The 22,208-nt window shown below is 37.3% G+C and overlaps 1 protein-coding gene across 1 annotated transcript in view; it reads left to right on the forward strand.

Moving 5' to 3' along the window:
• Window positions 1–21,302, forward strand: part of LOC149015633 (uncharacterized) — a 101,883-nt gene extending 80,581 nt beyond the window's left edge. Inside the window, exons 11-16 of the mRNA XM_089157458.1 lie at window positions 445–519; window positions 7,934–7,974; window positions 8,790–8,895; window positions 16,968–17,050; window positions 19,382–19,455; window positions 19,910–21,302. Of these exons, the coding sequence (XP_089013584.1) occupies window positions 445–519; window positions 7,934–7,974; window positions 8,790–8,895; window positions 16,968–17,050; window positions 19,382–19,455; window positions 19,910–20,022 (492 nt within the window). The 3' untranslated portion in view covers window positions 20,023–21,302. The remainder of the gene's footprint in view (window positions 1–444; window positions 520–7,933; window positions 7,975–8,789; window positions 8,896–16,967; window positions 17,051–19,381; window positions 19,456–19,909) is intronic.
• Window positions 21,303–22,208: the final 906 nt, after the last annotated feature.

The following is a 22,208-nucleotide window of genomic DNA, read 5'->3' on the forward strand; positions in this document are numbered from 1 at the left end:
CTCCATATGCATATTTTTCAAATGAAACTAAAAATCCAAATCTCTGTTGTAACCAAAATTCCATCAACCTCAAAAGACTGAAATATTGAGCCAAGAAGTGCTCCACAGTACCAGAACTCATGAGCCATGAGTAAACCAATGAATTGAACCACAGATTGACACCAACTGCAAATACATAAGTGGATGTGTTGCTCAACACATTGCTAACAAACCTAGTCTAAATTAGTGAAGTAATTCAGTTTGTGGTTCAGTAAAATTATTCAAGGTTACAGTCTTTCTTTCTTATTCTTTTAGTAAAAAATATCTATCATGTCATGATTGATGGTTTTAATCCACTGCCCTGACTACATCCTCCCAGGCTCAGGTGAGCATCATTAAAGTGTCTCAGTTGATTTGGGAAGATATAAATTTTGATTCTGTACTGACAGCTGGATCATTTTCCAGGGAGGGCAGCTAGTTGTACTCGGGAAAGCTCCAGATGGTCGAGTTGAAAGAGAATTTGAGGGTCTCGCAAATTTGGTAACTGATACAGATTGCCAAATTACAGTTTAAATGAAGTGTTTGGCTTCTATTTTAGTTAGTTATGGTGACAAATTATGCTGTTTTAACTTACTTCTGAACAATTTTTTTTGTCGTTGCTGTTATGTTGTTGCTAGATAAGAATGACAAATTAGTGCTTAGACTCAGTCTATATTGTTATTGCTGTAATGTTGTAAAAATAATTATATTAATGTTATACTAGGTGTAATGGATGCATAAAAGAAATAAACTACAGTACCTTGTAGAAAAAGTGCTTAGGTGGCATCCAACACCTTGGGTTACCTAGGCACCTTGACAACTTGCTTTAAGGCACTATAGCTGCTTTTGGGGGAACAAAATGTGACCAGTGGGGGTGAGTATTGGTCCTTTACTATTAGAAACCACCTGAATCTGCCAAGTGATGTTAAAACAGGAGATAAATTTGGCAAATGGTTTGATTTATGTTAGAATAAGGTGTGTAGGACAAAAGAGGAAATGAATCCAGTCTCGGGGACTTGATCTGGGCTTTTGAGTTCTTTTGCAGTTGTACTTCTGCCTTAATATATCTTTTGTAGATATTGAAGTTGGAATAGGCCTCACTAATTAAGTGAACCCTCCCTTGGTTCATATCTATTCTCATTTCTTCCTCTTCCTCTTCTCTGTTTTCTGCTGTGTTATCAACATGGTATCAGAGATAGAATGCTAGGATTGCTTTACTCTTGTGGAAGACTTCAAATTTTCATTCAATTTATACCTGCTGAAGCTGCTTTGAGGTTCTCTTCAGGTTTCGGTTGAGGGGTTGCAGCCATGGTATAAAGTCTTATTTTGTCTCGCTACCTGGACCCTATTGAGACAGCGGAGATTTCAGCGAAACATGGTACAAGCTTGTACCATGTCTCGATGCCCTGTTTCGGTGGGTTTTAGTTGTTCTTTTGGCCCTGTTTTAGGTGTACAGCCTAATTTGAGCCAATAAACACATTGTAAGTATCATTTTTTTACTAGAACCTAACACAAAGTGGTGCTCCTGAACTGCACATGCCTGGCTGCATGTGGATGAAACTAGAAGTCTGGAACATGCATTTTAGCAAATGTAAATATGGGTATTATACAAGAGAACACTAAGATTTTCATTAAAATGCAACAATAAGTACAAGAATAAGTAGAGCTCAATATACAAGTAGAAGTGGAGAACTCAATACTTGGTTAAAAATTGCATAAATAAGACAAATCATACAAGATATCAGAAGTCCACAATAACAATACACCATCATGGGAAGAATGAGTACTAATCTAGTAGAAGATGTTGTGTCAGGCTAGATCCATCCCCTGAGTCTTGGAGTACTCTAAATATTGTGCATGTAGCCATGAAAAATGGTACATATGAAGTTGCCATTGTAGTCCAGCACTACCCTTTTGTAGGTCGCGTCATCAACATAAAGGTGATATCCTACCCTAATGAATGTGTTGTAAGGCCCTAGATGGTAACTCAGTTGCCGAACTGGCATAATTAGCTATGATGGTCCTCATGAATATCAAAGATGGAGTCCAAAAATGATGCATATGATCCATCCCCATACTCATATCCAAATAGACTACTAGAATTAGCAAATCAACCATTATATACTCCACCATATCCATATCCATATCCATAGTCGTACCCCATGTAGTGCAGATCATACACTCTCCATACCATCCAAGCCTATAGATCCCATGGAGTCTACCATGTTGGCCTTGTTCAGTCTGTCTTTCCCAATGGGTGGAAATGGCCACGAGGTCCTCTAGAGTTACCCTAGTCCTAGTGGATGAGGAGAGCATGCAACCATAATGAGGTATGCCTCCATGGTGTGAATCCTGGACAGCATGTGTGAACCATCTCCCCAATGAATTTGATGGGGCTCAATGACAGTAGTAATAGAACCAGATAATCTTTTAGAAGTCCTCCACCACCTAGTGCCTCTGACATTGCTAGCCCTGTAGTAGGAGACTCTCCACCATCATCTCTAGTACAAGTCCCATGCTGATTAGGTGGTTAGGTCTCCTCCAGATCTTGATCATATGTAGAAAACACAACCTCCTCATCATCGCCTAAGCCCATGGACCAATCCTCATCTGCAATAGTACCTCCATCAGCTAATCCCTTGAAAAGAGCATCATCTCCCTCCCTTGCATGTACCTGACCCTCGTCAACCATAAACTCATTGATATCAATGGCAGCCTACTAAGCAATAAGTGGGTTAGGCCTCCCTCCAGGCTGATCCAACAATGGCTCACCCTTTCCCTCACCTAATCAAAAATTGGGTCCTTATCATCTAACTCCACCTGAAAGACATAGGCAAGATCAATGACATCCCACTGCTTGGTACCCTCATGCCCATGCATTATATGGTGGAGCCTCAACCTCATGTTATAGTGAACGAAGACAAGGTCATTGAGGTGTTGGGAAGTCAATTTGTTCCGCCTCTTCAAGTTGATCAGGGAAAAGGTGCTCTAGTTCCTTTCATATCCATGGGCGGAGCAAGTCTCCAAAAGTACCTTGATCGCCACCCTCCTGAGGTTCTCTTCACTCTCGCCAAATAGAAACCACCACTCAACTGCATTACAATAAACACATTAAGTTATTACTTAATAGATAATTTGATCATTTGTAAAATGTAATAATGGTTTAGGAATTATTGATCTGACCAAGATCACTGCATGCAGATCCCTGCATAACAACATATGTACTAAAGGACCGAACATGGACTGCAGCATCATGTCCAATTCCAACTCTACCACCACAGTCTTCATTGCTTCAATAAGCTTTCTATATCTTACTCCAAGCGTTTCTTGTATTAGTATCTGGGGTTAAGATAGTAAGTTGCACAATTTAAAAGCTCACAATTAGATTTAGCTCATCAATTTATGATCAAAATATTATTACTAATAGATTGCGTAAATAACAACTACTTACTAGCTTTATGAGGTGGATGTCTAAGATGTGTTGTCTATCTGTCATCAATGATCTTCAGGAAAGTTCGGCTGCCGTTTAGATTTGTCACGTGTATACAGCTTCCTTCATTGCTTCAACAGCAGCATACAGATAGGCATAGTGGACCCTTTATAGAGGAGTTCACTAAATGTATGACCTTTAAAAAGGGGTAGATCAACCTCTCACATACCCCAATTGTCTCCAGAAGTCATATGATGATATGGTAGCCTGTGTTGTTTGACCGCAATGAGTGTTGGACCCTCTCCATTGAAACCAATCCTCAGCTGAAAACATAAACCTCAACCCAGATTTTCTTGCCCTCAATACTCCACAAAGCAATATAGTTCGTGGAAAATCTGGTGATACCGTGTGGCACTAGGTCACCACCATATCTCTCGCTCAACATGCTCAAAATGTAGCTGTGATTATATATGAAGTTAGTCACCTGTCTTGCTCTCTCCACTGCACTCTGAACAATATTGATTTTAACAATGTCCTTCAGCATGAGATGGATGCAATGGGTCATACATGGTGTCCAAAACAAGTTGTAAGTGCTGGAATACATCATCATCACCAATCCATTTTGAAGTTGCTAAAATTATCTGACATAATCTGCACAACCTTCGTCACTCCCACCTTTTCTTCCCCCTTCTAGAGGAGCCCATAAATGTACCTATGATCTTTTACTAGCCTTAATGCATCAATTGATCTTAGGAAGAATATCCTCCACCACTGTATATCATAAAGTTGATGATGGACTTTCTCGTCGGACTAGTCCATCCATCACACATTCCAATGACCCCATAACTCTCACAGAAGGGCCTCATCCCTATAATGTAGTCCTCAAGCTCCTTCTTTTCCTGTGGGAGATAAACATTTATGATTGTATAGGGGGTGGGGCCATGGTAACCTAAACCACCATCTTCATTGATGTTATTCATCGATCAATAGTGTGGGCCCTATGCTATGTTGGATGGAATGGTGTTAAAGAGCATCCGCTTGGAAACTACTTTTACTTTGCCCTTCGTTTTCTTCCAAGCTCCTCTAATCTTCCTAAACATATCTAGATCCTACTCTAGTATGGGATCCTGTCATAGAGGCACTACTAATGGAGGAGCAGATCTCTAACTGAATAAACTCCTGAACATGCCAAAAGACCACCTGAACTAGATGATCCACATATCCTCCTGTAGTGCTCTCCTACTCTTGTACCTACAATGCCCTGCTCTGTGCCATCGCCCACCTAAAATCCCTAGCCTTTGTAGCTACATGTACATCTACAGATCGTTGAAAGGGTCAGAGAAATCCTAGCTTGTGTCTGAAGGACACAGCAGGAGCTTTATTTATACTAATTACCTTCCAAAAATAGAACAAATCAAATCTTCTCAATGTTGGAATATTATAAAAGAAAATAAGGATCTTAAACGATCCTAACAAATCTACCCTCAATATGAAAACTCTAAATATGGAAAGTAAATCTAAATCTTCCTTACAACACTCCTCAAGTTGGAGCATAAATATTTATCATGCCCAACTTGCTAATGATATTACTGAACATTTTGTTACTCAACTCGTGGTAAGCATATCAGCCCATTGATTATCTGAGGTAAGAAAGGTGAAATGAATCAATGCAGCCTCAATCAACAACAATAAGCCTTTACCCAACTACTACATGGATTCTTGCCCTCCAATCAGTTATGTTTGAGGCCATTCTAGATACAAGGCCTAAGCTATGCATATCCTTACTCACCACTTCTCTTAAGGTTATCTTAGGTATGCCCCTAGCTCTCCTAGTTCCTTCAATTTGGGTAATATCACTTCTCCGTACAAGGGCATTTATAGGCCTCCATTGAATGTCGATGTGCCACTTCAAATGACTTTCTCTTAGCTTATCACTTATGGGAGCAACGCCCAAACCAACTCTAATATGATCATTCCTTACCTTATCCTTCTTAGTTTTGCCACTAATCTATCTTTGCATCCTCATTTCTGCTACACTGAGTTTATCTGCATGATTTTTTTAACAGCCCAACACTCTACACCTTACATCATAGTTGGTCGAATAATGGTCCTATAGAATTTTCCTTTAAGCTTTAATGGAGTACGTCAATCACACATGACCCCGAACGCACCTCTCCACTTCATCCACCCCATTTTGATTCTTTGGGAAACATCATCCTTTATATCAACTCTTTTATTTATGATTGAATCAAGGTCCCTAAAACAATCACTCCATCATTGTCAACTTTCACCACCTCATTGTCTTTCTAATTATGACTAAAGTTACAAATTAGATATTATGTTTTTGTTCTACTTAGTTTAAAGCCTTTTGATTCCAAAGCTGCTCTCGATGATTCTAACTTGTTATTAATCCCTACTTGAGTCTCATCTATCAAAACAATATCATCAGCAAAAAGTATACACCAAGGAACCTCGTCTTGAATGTCTTTGGTTAATTCATCCATTATGAGTGCAAATAGATATGGACTTAAAGTTGATCCCTTATGTAGCCCAATTGTAATTGAGAATTCATTAATTTGTCCCCCCAGTGTTCTTACACTTGTCATTGAACCATCATACATATCCTTAACTATGTCCACATATTTACTTGCAACCCATCTTTTCTCTAGTACTTGCCAAATTAACGCTCTAGAAACTCTATCATAAGCTTTTTCTGGGTCAATAAATATCGTATGAAGGTATTTCCTACACTCTCTATACCTTTCCATAAGTCTCCTAATTAGGTAAATAGACTCTTTCTTAGATCTTCCCGGTATAAACCCAAATTGGTTCTTCGTAATTGAGATTGACTGTCTCAAATAAGTTCAATTACTGTCTTCCACAATTTTATAGTATGGCTCATTAGTTTAGTGCCTCTATAATTATTATAGCTTTGAATATCTCCTTTATTTTTGTAAATTGGAACCATGGTACTTCTCCTCCATTCATCTAGCTTTTTTATTGTGCTCACAGTGTTATTAAATAACTTAGTCAACCAAGCTAGCCTGTGGGTTCCTAAGCTCTCCATACTTCTATTGAGATTTCATCAGGGCCTTGATCTTGCCTAGTTTTATCCTCTTTAGTGCTTCTTTTACTTCGGACATCAAAATTCTCCGTATATATGTTCAAAAACTTGTGCCTTGGTGGATGGTGTAATTGTCAAACTCACAAATACTTGAAGTGTGCTCCTTTAGTAGTCTTGCCTCAATCTTCTCTTTGATAAAATGCTTGTCAATTTTCACATGCTTGATCCTGTCATGTTGTACTAGGTTGTGAGCTATGTTGATTGTTGGCTTACTATTTGAGTACAATTGTATAAGAAAATCCAAATCTGACCCAATCTCCTTAAGCAGCCCCTTTAGCCATAGTACCTCACAAATGCCCTAAGCAATTGCCGTAATTCTCCTTCTGCACTAGACCTCACACCCACAACCTGTTTCTTGCTTCTCCAAGCCACCAAGTTACCTCCTACGTACATACAATACCCAGAGATAGACCTATATAAAGTCTAATAAACCAAGCATGATGATGGACAACTAGTTTTTCAATTTATTCCATGTACTAGTTTCTCAAAAGTTCCACAAAGAGCATCGGCTGTTGCAGCCCCTTAAACGAAGTTGAATGGAAACATCACAACTGTTTATTTATTCACCCAACGAGGAGATGAAAAATATATAATGGAAAGAGAAGATCACTCCGTTGAAGTCTTCAACCATCACACGTTGATACCATTTAAATAATAGAGCACAAAGAAGAGAAGAAGAAGAAGATGTAAGTTGCAACTCTAGAGTTCAACCATATGAATTGATCTCCCAATGTTATTCACGTTATATATCAACCAAAACTATACAGTAAATGAAAGGAAACAGAATAAAATAAATAAAGAGCAACACCAAAAATACCCTCAAGCGATCCCATAGAGGATCTCAATTTTGCGCCTGCTGGTAATTAGCACCAGGCTAGTTATCGAGATCTGATACATCTTTAACACTTTTATTCTTCTTTCTCTTCTTTCTGTTTCTTTCTCTGTTATTAACATTTTATAATGACTCTTTAATATATATATATATATAGATTGTCCAGTAAGAAATTTAATTAATCTAAACCAGTCGAAACATTAATAGTTTACTAACGGTTGTATTCTACTATCCACTAATATGGTTTTTATTGATCGAAAGGTGTTTGATCTGTAGAATAATTATTTTCTATCAGACTATTAAAAGAATTTGGTTCACTTTTGTCTTTAATAAATCAACATCCTTTGGCAGAAGTTGACATTTCAAAATTTTGGGATGAGAGAGATTAAACGCCTTGTCTTTTTATTCATCTGAAAAAAGAATTGTATGTTTTCTAAAATTGTCATCTCGTTAGAGTATGCAATATATGTGTCAAAGAATATGCAAGAACATGATTATCTGATTAAATAGTAATGCTTTTGTGATGTAGCACAACCAAGGAGCCAGCGTGCGAATTCTTTTAATTTACAGGTAAACTCTTGGTGGAACTCAAGGTCAATTTGTTGCTTGGTTATGTAATTCACATAAATAAGTAGTCTGGAATAGTGGATACGCTATTGCTTTTCGGTAAATGGAAGTACACTGTGCACACATGCCACTCTTTTGGTTAAATGTGATGACACCACAGATATTTTATTGGTAAATTAATAACTTAAATCTTATAAATAGTAGATATAAGTTGCTCTTAACATTTAGATGCTCAGCTAACTTTCCCATGCATCCCTAGTAATTAGACAAAAACAAAAGGGACGTGGGGAATTTAGAAGCTTACTCTTTAATTATGATCTCATCTTGGAAGTGGCACCTAAGAGAGAGGATTTCGAATGAACTCTTTAATTATGATCTCATCTTGGAAGTGGCAGAAGAGAGAGGATTTCATAATGTTTTATCTATTGTGTTACAATGAAATAAGATTTATTTAGGCTTCAATGACATCCTGAATTGGGTCATACTGACAATGGATTCACTACTTTTTCCATTTGGTAGAGCATCCTAAGATTACAATTATGAATCCTACCATGTACCTCTTGCTACCAATACCTGGTCTCCACTGTCATGGTTTTGCATCTCACTCAATTCTAACTGTGATAGAACATAGAAGTTTCATTAATATCTTTTAACATTGAAAGTAGTATCCTCTAAGTTATTGTTCTAACTAATTAAATGGATGGTTTATTCAAGAAGAGCTTAATACTGTTTAACCCTGAAATGAGATAGATATTATTTACCAGATGCTAATTCCCTTCTTTCATTTTTGTCTGTTCTTGGCTGCCTTTAATCTGCAGTGAGGAGCTCTCTCACTTGCTTTATGCAGCAGCAGATATGGTGTTGGTCCCTTCCATATTTGAACCATGTGGACTTTCCCAAATGATTGGGATGCGCTATGGAGCGGTATTTTCAACTACTTGTTTAGTCCAAGTTTAACATTCTGATTGTTAGCATGGCTGCAACTACTAGGAGGTTCTTTAGGAACTCTCAAGTGATTAATGTTCAAACTGTATGCTTCTATTTTGTTTTGAATTTCTAGAATAGCTAGACTCGCATTTGTCGAAATGGGTAGACTTCCCTTACCGTATGCTCTTGAAATCTTTATTTTTGTTGGGCAAAAGGATGTAGGTAGGGCAGAGTTGATGAGGAATGCAGTTCCTGCACCCCAATTCTGCCACATGTCATGCCTACGAGACAACTCTGAAGACTCTGAACAATTGACAGAAAGATCCACTCATATTGCTCATTTGTATTCTCTGCCTTGAATTGTAGAGTCTCCTCCATATTTAAAATGATAGATATAAATACAAAGATTCATGTTTTTCTCACCATTGTTCCTTTAATTTGAAATTGAACCAGAGAACTAAAACTTGGCACATGTCTAGGGGAGGTGGGTCGTACTTGTAAATAAACCATTTGCCCCTCCTGGCCAACCTTGTGGCAGAATTAGTGGAGTGGCACTAATGTGTGATTCTTTCATATATTCACCTATTCCTTCTTATATTGTTTATGGAAATTTTAACTTTAGTTTCCAAGAGCTGAAAGCTAATAAAACTATTCTCCCAAGAAAAAAAAATGATTGAATGAACACTTACCTATGTACTCATTTTTAAAATGATTGAATGAACACTTACCTATGTACTCATTTTTAAAATGATTGAATGAACACTTATCTATGTATTCATTTTCTTTCTTAGTGCTCAGTAAAAACAGCCCTAAAATTGATGCTTGATAGATCAAATGGGGCCCAAATTTTGTGGACAGCTAGACTTGAAGTCAATGCTCTCATGTCAAGTTCCAACCATAACAGATTTTACCACATGGCAAAGTAGAACTTTGAAAATACATAACTATTAAGAGTGTGATGGATGCATTTGTCCATCTAATCCAATTTTATTGTAATTAAACATGTATATTCTTTTGTTTAACAATTTTCTTAATCATCATTTAATTCTTGTGAGAAATGTGTATCCATGTGTTAATTACTAAGTTGGTAGTTGCAACTAGGATTTGGGTTTGGGAGCTCTCATCAAATGGCTGTCACATTTGATATGCCTAGTCATAGTGGGGATTCTGGGGACTGGGTGCAAGTGAGTAGAGGCGGTGTGCATTGGCAAAGAACCTAATTATATTTAGTCCTACACGTAGTACTGCCAGTTGTGTTGGAAGGAATAAATACATGTCACCTTGACCTTATACTCAATGGGACCATGCAAGTCCTGCAGTAGTAGGAAGAAGTCCTTCTCTTGCCAGATCTAGCAGCAACGGGGGGGGGGGGGGAAGGGTGTTTGTATTTTAGTTTTCATTAGTAATAGAGCTATTTTATTTTGTTTATTCCTTGTAATTCTGCTGCCATTAAACCTGGGACAGAAAGAGGAGGGACTAATATGTTGTCCATTTCTGACAAGGAAATGGACCATCCATTTCCTTGTAGATTTGTGACATGTGTCACAAGACTCACAACATCACATCAAAAGGTTGAGGTCCATTTACAAGTCACATAATTTTTATTTTTTTTTTTAAATTTAATCACAACTCTTTAATGTGACTTATAAATGGATTTCAACCATTTGATGTGATGTTAGGACACATGTCATACATCTACAAGGAAATGGATGGTCCATTTCTGACAAGTAAATGGACTGGATAAAATTTCGAAAGAGGGGATGAGGGGCAGAATCGGGGGAGGGAGAAGAGCTCAGTGGGATAGAGGGAAGGCAAGTGAATTGGGAGAGGACCCTGCATGGACAGAGCACCGGGGGGTGCCATATGAAATGGGTGGGAGATGAGGGAGAAATATGGGCATTGGTCAAAGCTGGAGAATGAGAAAGTGTTCCCATAGCCAAAAGACGGTAGAAAGAAGGCTTGAGGGATGGGCCAAGCTAGTGAGAGGTGGAGGTTTGATGCACAATGGACAGGACAAAATATACCAGTTCAGATAAGGAAAAGTGACTCAGGAGATGATAGCCCAAGAGAAAAGGGCTAAAAGATTGGACAAGAGATGAAAGAAGATTGGGTTGGCTACTGGCCCAATAACTGGAGGGATGTCTAGGAGAGCTGGAAAGACAAAGATATAAGGAGGAAGCATTAAGATGTGCCACACATCAAAGCAAGGGATAGAAGGGTAAAAGGAGAGAAGGCAATAAAGGATGATTCATAATGTTGATAGTTAGTCCCGCAAGACATGACAAAAAGGGGTGACCAAGAGAAAAGGAGAGGTTTAGGGTGCTATTGGGCTCTCAAAGAAAATGAGAGACAAACCAAAAGTACAATAATCGAAGAAGTTAAGGGTATACGAGGCAAGGCAGGCTGATTGGCTATTAAAGGGAAGAGCTTAGGAATGATGCAGACTATTCAGCACGATGGCAAGGCAAATAGCACCTTGGATATGGAAACATCAGATTTGTTGATGGAAGACAGATTTGCATACCATTCAATCTAGTGGATGGATAGGCTCTATGGTCCACTAGTAGGACGGGAGACCAGGTCTTGGCCCTAGGAGTACTCAATGTTTGTTCCTGCAACGGTCAAATATGTGCTAGTGGTCTCTTCTCCTACCTCAACTGGGAAAATGAAGGCTTTTAAAGTAGTTGGATGATGATAGGTGCAATAAAGGAAGGTAAATGGAAGAAACATGATTTTTCACAAGATGGAGATGTGGGTTTTATAGTTGGACAGATAAGGGTGCTGGATCACAGTAGATGGAAGGGTGATGTTGGAGAGTTCTAGAGGCCATTGGTGTGTTCCATGTGGAGTCATACAGATGACATGGACTGGTAAAGATGAAAGTGCAAGAGGCATTTTGAGAATTCCCAAAGACATTACGGGTCAGGCAATATGTAGTAAGCCAACCGATGTAAACCTCTTGTCTGAAGGTGTGACCTTCATCATCAACTACCATGATGAAGATGGAGGTTGTAGAGTCTGTAGCAACTTCACTGCATATACAGGAAAATGCAACCCTATCTATGGTTTTTGTCGTCCTATTTAAGATCAAGGATATCAAAAAATAGACCAATAATACTTGGGCCATCTTTACGTTAATGGTGCAATGGAAGGACAACGAGGGTAACCCAAAGTGGGATGGTGTAGAGGTTGATGCAATTAAGCTGCAAGGATGTCCACCAAAGCACAACAATTTTCCATCCAACATTCCAAGTTCCACCTTGGAGAGCTTGAATGTATCAGCTTCGTCAGAGAACTTGAATACAAAGAACCTGTTAGAAAATAAACTTTAATCAACGAAAACAGTGCAATAACAAGAAGAACTAAGAAGAAGAAAAAAGAAGAAATTAGAAGAATTGATAGGAATCACATAAGACTACAATTTCTAGCTTAGTACTCCTAGAATCGCAGCCTCTTATTTATAGGTATCAATAGTCTAGATTACAACGTGAGAAGCAAGCCATCTTGCCCTCTAAAAAAGGAAATAAATAGTACAACTAATGGACAGAATTTTCTAGTAAAACTAACTCCTAAAATCTATCCAAAATAGAAAGTACTGAAAAAGGAAAGATCTGAAATTAGTAACTAATAGAAAATAGGAAGTATGCTTTCTAGAAACTACCAAAACTTATGTAGCAAGAGTCCTACATTAGAAAGAGTAGCATATTTAAAAAGGAAACAAGGAATAATGGCATAACACTGTTCACGTTGCTGTTTACGTGAACATAACCGCCCAAACTTGAACACTCCCCCTCAAGCTTTAATATACACAAAGAAAACTTCAGCTTGCACAATAAGAATAAACTTGAAGGGAACGCCAATCTTGAATCGTGTAGCAATAGCAAATGTCAATAAACACTGAGATAACTTCACCGAGGAGATAATCAACACCAGCTTAAAAAAAATAAAAAAAAAAAAGAAAAAACTTTAATTCATCATGTCGAAAGAATCATCAAATAATGAAAGCAATCAACGATATTGAAAACGAACAAAGTCCATAAATATAGCAAAATGAAAGGCACTATCCACATAATGCCAATAGTAGGGAGGAATATCCACACTAAGTCTTCAAAATTGTAGCTCCAATGTTCATATAAGTGCTTTGTAAGAAGGCAAGTAGTTGGTAAAATATGGGTTGGTCAAAGCAAGTAGTAGGTAAAGTATGGGTAGGTAAAAGGCAGTATTGGTTACTGTGGACCAAGTGGATAGGTAAAAGACTAGGTTACTACAGCTCAAATATGTAAGGTAGTATGGGTTACTACAGACCAAGTAAGTAGGTAAAAGACAGTATAGTTTACTGCAGACCAAATAGGTAAGGTAGTATGGGTTACTACGGACCAAGGAGGTAAGGTCTTATGGATTACTACGGACCAAAGGAGGTAAGGTAGTATGGGTTACTACTAACCAAATAGGTAAAAGGTCATATAGGTTACTATGGACCACAATTAGGTAGGTAATGGTCGGTAGGTAAAGGTATTGTTGTAGAATACCATCTTGGGAGGACAAAGATCTTCACAAATAATATCCTTCGGCACACCTTGAGTAGATATAGAATGAAGTATGATTTTCCCCCTCACGTGTAGCATTACACGTGGACAATTAATGACAACTAATATCCAATATAAAAATATCCCAAGCAACAATTTCCAATGAGACCTTTATAGTAGATATAATCTTCATTCGTCTAGCAATTCTGAATCCAAGAAACATGTTCCAAACTCTCTCCATGGTGGATTAAGATAATGGCAACATTGTAATAAACTAGAATTTTTCAAGGGGTCATTGATAAATATATAAGCCCATTGGCAATGTTGCAATAAATCAGATTTTTCAAGAGGCTATTTGTAAATAAGGAAGTGATGGACATTAAAGGAACTATATTTATAAATGGAAAACTTGAAAGGGAAAACACTTAGCAAGATTATAATATAGTATAAAAGAGATGGGTAATTAACAAAAACAAGGATATAGAATTTGGAATTAAAGATAGGACGGGGAATAATGTCAATCAATAATAGAACAAGAATCAAACCCAAAATTGAATAAAACTTTAATAGGAGGTAAGAAAAAGAAATAAACTGACAAAGACTGAACCAGCTATGAATCACACCAAACCAAATCATGATATGGCAAAATAAAATTCTGTAGTATGCAGAAACAAGCAGAAGAAGAAAAAAAAAATCTGCATAATGCAAAAGTGAAAAGTGAAAAGATGTAACTATTTATAAATCTAATTCAAGTTCTAGAATCTAAATACAGAAAATATATAGAAGAGATCCGTTTACATAATCAAACTTGATCTAAGTAGCACATTATTTGTAGCAGCAGGTGGTTGCACACCAAAACTTGAAGAAGAATTAGCAGAAAAATTCTGCAACACAAAATCGAATAGGTGTTTGTAGAAAAAAACAGATCTGCATAAGGATGTAAAACTGCATAAAATAATAGATCAAAGTAATCAATTAAGTTATGGGATAAGTAAGAGGTAAGTAATAGAATAAATCAGTTTATATATTCATCTGATCTAACTATAAAATAAGTACAACAATAACTGATGTGGGTAGTAGGTCTTTTTCTTCAATTGCTTCACTAAGATCCTGGCAGTTGTCCAAGTCCTCCTTGTTAAAGAAGTCTTATAGGCTGCTTCTTGTGGTGGGAAAAGTACTTCTTTGAGGAATCTGTTGGTGGATTTGGAAGGCTGTAACTCCCCTTCTTTGAGGGCACTCTCTGGCAAAGTGACCTTCTCATATAATTACGGGGTTTGGAGTCAATGTGAATGGACTGGTGGGTGATGGATCCTTCCTAAGGACAGTACCCTAATTGTTGTACATCTTCTAACCATCATCACTAGAGTAGTAAGACTTGATGAGCTTTTCCAGGGTGAATAGCAAGCGATGATGGAGTCTTTTTCTATAAGGCCTTTCTTCACCTTCAAACCTATCATACAAAAGGTTCTCATACCTAAAATTTCTGGTATGACCATCTCTTTGGCTATCTCCTATCATTCCATTTTTTTTCCCTCAAATTGAGCAAACTTCTGGTGGTGTTTTTTTTAAAGATGGTGAGTGTTGTTGGCATCATCTAGCTTGGTATTCTTGTGGAAAAATACGTGGCTCAAAGCTTCTACCATCTCCTCCCAAGTATTAGGTTCAACCTTCATATCTCATTCATCTCCTTGTGTTGCCCCATTGTACACAAGCATGTCCCACCAACTGGTCATATGCTCTTCTCAACTTAAGATACTCGAATAAGTCACACCCATCAAAATAGTTGTCCAAATCATATGGCCATTCATATAAAACTTGAAGGTTATAGACACCATCATATCTTCCTAACTCATAAATTTCTGGAGATCTTTGTGGTTGTCTTATCCCCATGTGCATACAATGATGAGAATCGAAGTAGTCTCTTGTCGGTTTCTCCATGATTCATTTATCTCTGGCTACTGTTGGTTCATCTAGCTCTGATACCAATTGATGTAACCCAAGTTTTGGGCTAGTTTTCAAGACTCTCAAAGTGAACTAGCAAGCTATTAATTAATCCTTGGAAGTTTCCTTGGATATGGGTTCTCTTAAGGAAAGGAAATTGAGTAAACTAGGGCATGGGATAAATTTGGAACAAGGTAGATATGGGATGGATGGGGAAGTAAGGGTTTTACTTTATACCCAAATGATTTTGGTGAAGAAGAGGGGAAAATTTAGGATAACAAAGATCCCTAGGTGGTTTGGGTATATTTGGGAAATTGTGTCATGTGTATGGAAAAAATTAAGGGTGATTAGGGTTTTAACAAAAAATCCAAAATTTGCGGGATGGCGGAAAAAGTCCCAAGTTTCACGGTTTCCAGATATCGGTTTTGGAATATCCCAAGGGTCCACACTCCCAGGTAAGTTGGGATGGGAGTGGGAATTTTGTTCTATGGTTTACCCGCGGTTGGTGGTCTTGGGCCAATCATGTGCCCCCGGGTGGACGGGAGTGGGTTTGGGGTGGCCCGGATTCTTGAAAGAATTCTTGAATCTTCTTTCTTCTTTTTTTATCTTTCTTTTTCTTTTTCTTGATCTTTCTTTTCCTTTTTCTTGATCTTTTTCTTTCTTTTCTTTACTTTCTTTCTTTCTTTTCCCTCTTTTATTCTTTCTTTAGTTCTTTCTATGTTGTCGCAAGATCAAGATTGAAGAAAGAGGAGGGAAAAGTGAGGAACTGAGAAAGGGGGGGGGAATGGGAAGGGGGGCAAAGGTGGGAGGGAAGATGGGAAGGGGTGAGGGGGGGGGTGGGCGGGTGCAGGGGAGGGAATAAGGTAGGGAGGGGGCTGGGGTTGATGGGAGTGGACTGGTACACTCTTAGACTGTTGTAGAAAAAGTTTTATGCTGTTGCAGGCTCTTGAGATTGAAGACAAGTCATGGAAAAGTAACACTCAGCTGTGGGGATCCTCTTGGAACCCCTGACTCCAATTCCTTCAATGCTAAATTTATTAGTCCAGTCTAGATTGTAATGCTAGGTATGGGGCCTTTAAGTAGTTAATTACAAAGAACAAAAGACACTTGGACTCAAACTAATTAACTAACAGACTTGTACTCTAATTGGGAGCCCAATTTGGATTGGGAATCCCTTAGCCACTAACAACTCAGCAACTTAAAAGGGGGTCTCTCAAGGACCACAAAAATTACCAAATAGAATAACATTTATCTAGAAGGAAAACAGATTCCAACTAGGACAATATGGACTAAGACTCTTCAATAACTTGACCATGACATAGTCAACTAAAAAAAGAAAGTAGATCTTCACTCCTGACAGGACATAGAATCTAGCTCGACTAATGAGATCATGAGTCCCTAGGGGTTGTGAAAATGACCAAAATACCCCTCATGGACTTTGGCCAGTCCTGGTGGCCAAGGGGCTGTTTTGGGCCCAAATTCGGGCTAGCCTGGGCCTGCTGACCATGCTTACATCAGAGTGGGAGAACATAGGATTTGATTGGTGCTTGTAAGATATCTGATAGGATGCTGAAAGTGTCACTTTTTGTATAACTATTTCAGGTGCCTGTAGTGAGAAAGACAGGAGGCCTTGCAGATACAGTCTTTGACATGGATGATCAATCACATCATGAGGTGGCCAATGGGTATGTCATTCTTGAAACTTTTTTACATTTATTAGATAAAGAAGGCATTGAAAGGGCTGTGAGGGATAAATGTCAGTGAAACCCTGATCATCTCCCAATTTGCTCTGTGGCAGTTTAGTGTTAAAGAATTCTATACTCTCTTGGAATATTATGATTACTATTGCCATAACTTTTGTGTTAAAGAATTCTATACTCTCTTGGAATGTTATGATTACTATTGCCATAACATGTGCCTACAAGTGATTATCTTGGTAGTAATAGTGTGGATTCTAATGCACATTAGAGCATAGTTTAACTTGGTTTTTATCAAATTCCACAATTGATTTCGTTATAGAAATGTTTTTGAATGGTTGCTGGTCCTTAAACTGAAGGAAAATGTTAATGTTCTACAATTAGGAGTTAGGACCAAAGATTTCAGTTAATTTTTTGGCTTTTTTGCTCCTTTTTTCCTTTTTCCCCTTTTTTTCATATTCCTGTCTTGTCCACACTCCATACCAACATCTCCACATTTTCTAGCACCACCGTCTCCTTTTCCTCAAAGAATGGGTGTGCTGTTCAGGTCAGAGAGAGTCAATCAGGTTACCATGGTATAAGATTTTTCCATTTCAATCAAAATTTCAGCAATTTATTGAAATCTCAGCATTTTGTTTCACTCTGTCCATGCATGTATCAACCCTCTTCGAGACTTTTTAGTATAAAATAACAGACTTCAAGAAAAATGGTTTCAAATTTCTGCAATGAAGGCTGAAACCCCCAATTTATGTGTTGCTTGGCCAAATCGCTATTGTACAAAGTCAGAACAAGTACTTTAGCAACAGAGGAACAGTGAAAGCAATGACTGTTTGGGCTGTTAGAGATTTATGCAAGACTCAAAGTTGGAGGCTTATCCCTTTTCCCATAAAAATTTGTGTGAAAAGGAATTGGCAAATACATGATGGTTAGCATTCAATCTTTTATAAGCTACCACTCTAGTCCTTTCTATGAATTTTCAGATCCAAATCCATTTTTCTGTTTTTAAATATTTTTCTAAATCTTTTAAGGAAATGGTTTTCTTGCAACAAATTTATTAAAAAAATTAAGTTCATACATAATATTTGGAAGTCAATTCTACACATGTTAAGACCGTGCTGGCCTATATACAGCACAGCATGAAAGTAAAGTTGTTCCATTATGACCAAATGGGCATGGGTTCAATTGGGAAACAGCCTCTTTACAAAGCGGAAGTAAGGCTGCTTACACTCTGACCCTCCACAGATCCCCACAGTACCAGTATTAGTATTCTGGGTATGTCCTTTTTATTGATGGTCGATTTTGAGTTGATTCTTTTCTGTCCAAAAATTGATTACATTGATTTCTGAGTTTTAAAATCCTTTTGGAAAATTACAGAAAACGAATCTTATAATATTAAAAACTATTCTCACTTGGCAGCTGCTGTGCCATTATAGTGGTTTTGATCATGCCTTCATCTCTTTTTGGTACTGGTATTCTAGGATGGGCATAGGGAAAACTCATTGCTAGCATTGTCAATTATGATATGTATGACTCCTTGTATGTTAATTTGATGTATATGCATAACATATTTGAGTTGTTTTACTTGAATTATGGGGATTCTTATACTAAACATTGTGTGAGATAGGCCATTTTATATATATATAGAGCATACTCTACCAATCTAAGGTCTAAAATCAACCTACCATTTTGGGTGTAATATATCTAATCAGGGCCTCAGGGATTCCATTGTGTTCAGAGGACCTAAAATTTGGTGTCTTGGAAGTTTTGAGGACTTAATTTGAACCATTTTGCTCTTGAAATCAACCATTGAAGCTTGACAAAATGTACAGGTTTCAGCTGAAATTTCAGTTTTATGCCTAATATCAAACTTGAAACCTAAACCTACTACCTTGGAAGCTATTGCCACCACCATCTCCAAGGATCAAAGCTCCCTCGGACCTTCCACCCTATGCCCTTCCTGCAACCCCTCAGACCTTGGCTCATTCCTGCAGCCCCTTTTCTATCTAACCCCTTCACTTAGCATTAGGAAAAATGACCAAATAGAGCTATATTTCAATTGCAAGGTCCCAGTCCTTTCCATGTCTGATATTTCTGTTCCTTCTCTTGGTGAAGCCACATTGATCAATCAGCTCAATTTTTTTTCTATTCCTCTATAACCCACAAAACCTCAACTAAACATCTAGCAATATATCCAATCAATTCAAAAGCTGTGTAACTTGAACACAGAAACTTTGCTTTTGGTTATTATGTTATTCTATTTGTTATTGGTTTGCAGTTTATTTGCTAAATTCTGCCATACCTTGTTTTTTCCCTTTCAAGGTTTATCTTTGAAGGCATTGATGAAGGGTCCATGAATACAGCTCTAGAGCGTGCTTTTCATTACTACAAAGACAGTGAGTCCTAGCTTGCCTTCTTTTCTTAAATTTCTTGCTGTGCCATCACTTAGTTGACGCATTTGCTGCAAACTTTTTCATGCTTGATCAAGATGATGAACGCCACCACCTTTTCAGATACAATACCACTCAATGAACTACATATTTAAAGTTATGCTTTTACAAATTTACAGTACTTCAGGGGATCCGTGGTAAACGAGTTAGTGTTGGTCCCAGCTCTTACTTTTCACTCAGTTGTGCAAAAGCTCCCTAACTTAACATCCAGTAGTTGTTTCCAATAACAGCTTAACTAATAATTAACAAAAAGCCAGATGAAAGGAAAGGTTACCACAACAGCTATTAATTAAATGTTTATCCTGCAGATTTGCAAATTCCTAATTATCTTTGCCAATAATTCAAAATGTATCTTTGATATTTATTTTTTGATTCATATACTTGATGGGTTTTGATGCAGAACCAGATCAATGGAATGAAGTTGTTCAGAAGGTTATGGAAATTGACTACAGCTGGAATAATACCGCAGGGAAATACATTGATGTCTACAACTCAATAAGATTTAGATCATAATCTATCATAATTAATAAGGATCTCTGTTAGGGTTTAGGGTTTATCTCATCTGTCAATTTACTTTGTCTGGTTTTTATTTTCTTCTTTTTGGGGTGGGTTAGATAAAGAACACAAGAAACGTTATCCAAAGGTTTTGGGGATTATTAAAAGTAGATCCAAAATTATAGTTGTGAAATATAGACTGATGCTCCTTTTGTAGTCCCAAGATGTTAAATGATTTGTAATCTTATTTTCCTGCTCTTTTAATATAAAATGTAATTTATTTATTTCTTTATTGGATGAGGGTAATAGTGTATTTCTAAAATTGTGCATGACAGTTGCACTTTTGATAATGAACGAATTATATGCAACTTTTAATTTATTTTTGAAAATATTCCTATCTTAAAGATTTTGTGGAAATAAAACGTGGATCAGTCAAATGAAATTGTCAAATTTTAAGTACACTTACAGGAGTCATTCAAGCCCTTCTTTAATAAATGCTACATTTCTCCTACAACAACAACAATAAGCCTTGTCCCACCTATATAGGGTCAGCTATAATTATTGCCTCCCAATCAGTTCTGTTTGAGGTCATACTAGATACAAGGACAAAGCTATGCCTATATTTTCTCACCACTTCTCTTAAGGTTATCTTAGGTCTACCCCTAGCTCTTTTAGTCCCTTCAATATGGATTATATCACTTCTCCATATATAGGGCATTTATAGGTCTCCGTTGAACACGGTCGTGCCACCTCAAACGACTTTCTTGAAGCTTCATTATTTAGGGGAGTAACTCCCAAACCAACTCAAATCTGATCATTCTTTATCTTATCCTTTCTAGTTTTGCCACCCATCCATCTTAGCATTTTCATTTCTACTATACTAAATTTATTTATATGATTCTTTTTAACTACTCAACACTCTGCACTGTACATCATAGCTAGTTGAACAATGGTCCTATAAAATTTTCCTTTAAGCTTTAATGGAATACGCCAATCGCACAAAACCCCGAACGCATCTTTCTACTTCATCCACCTTATTTTAATTATTTGGGAAACATCATCCTCTATATCACCTCTTCTATTTATGATTAAACCTAGGAATCTCTTTATCGTCAAGTATCACCACCTCAATGTCTACCCAATCATAACTAAAGTTACAAACTAGATATTATGTCTTCTTTCTACTAAATTTAAAGCTTCTTGATTCCAAAGTTGCTCTCCATTATTCTAATTTGGTATTAATCCCCACTTGAGTTTCATCAATCAATACAATATCATCAGCAAAAAGCATATACCAGGGGATCCCATCTTGAATGTCATTGGTTATTCATTCATTACAAGTGCAAATAAATATGGATTTAAAGTTGATCATTGATGTAGCCCAACTGTAATTAGGAATTAATTACTTTGTCCCCCCCCCCCCACTTTTCTTACACTTATCACCAAACCATCATACATATCATTAACTATGTCTACATATTTACTTAGCCGACCCCATTTAATTGGGACAAGGTTTTATTGTTGTTGTTGTTATATGTCTACATATTTACTTGCAACACTCCTTTTCTTTAGTACTTGCCAAAGTAATGCTCTAGGAACTCTATCATAATAAGCTTTTTTTAGGTCGATAAATAGCATATGAAGGTCTTTCCTACATTCTCTATACATTTTCATAAGTATGCTAATTAGGTAAATAGCGACCATTGTAGATATTTCCCGGCATAAACCCAAACTGGTTCTTCGTAATTGTAATTGTCTCAAACGGATTTCAATTACTCTCTCCCATAATTCCATAGTATGGCTCATCAATTTAATGTTCCTATAGTTATTACAGCTTTAAATATCTCATTTATTTTTGTAAATTTGTACCACGATGCTTCTCCTCCATTCATCTAGCATTTTTCCTATGCTTATAATCTTATTAAACAACTCAGTCAACCAAACGAGTCAATGGGTTCCTAAGCACTTCCATACTTCTATTGGGATTTCATAAAGACCTGTGTCTTGCCAAGTTTCATCCTCCTTAGTGCTTCTTTGACTTTAGACATCAAAATTTTTCATATATAAGTTCAAAAACTAATGCCTTAGTGAATGGTGTAATCATCCGAATCATAGGTGCTTGAAGTTTGCTCGTTTAGTAGACTAGAGATATAGATTTCCTATATTTTCTTAATGTCCTCATAACATACAAGTACTTTACCATC

Source organism: Hakea prostrata, chromosome 5, assembly GCF_041222555.1.
Source record: "Hakea prostrata isolate BN-2017 chromosome 5, UWA_Hpros_2, whole genome shotgun sequence".
Taxonomy (NCBI): domain Eukaryota; kingdom Viridiplantae; phylum Streptophyta; class Magnoliopsida; order Proteales; family Proteaceae; genus Hakea; species Hakea prostrata.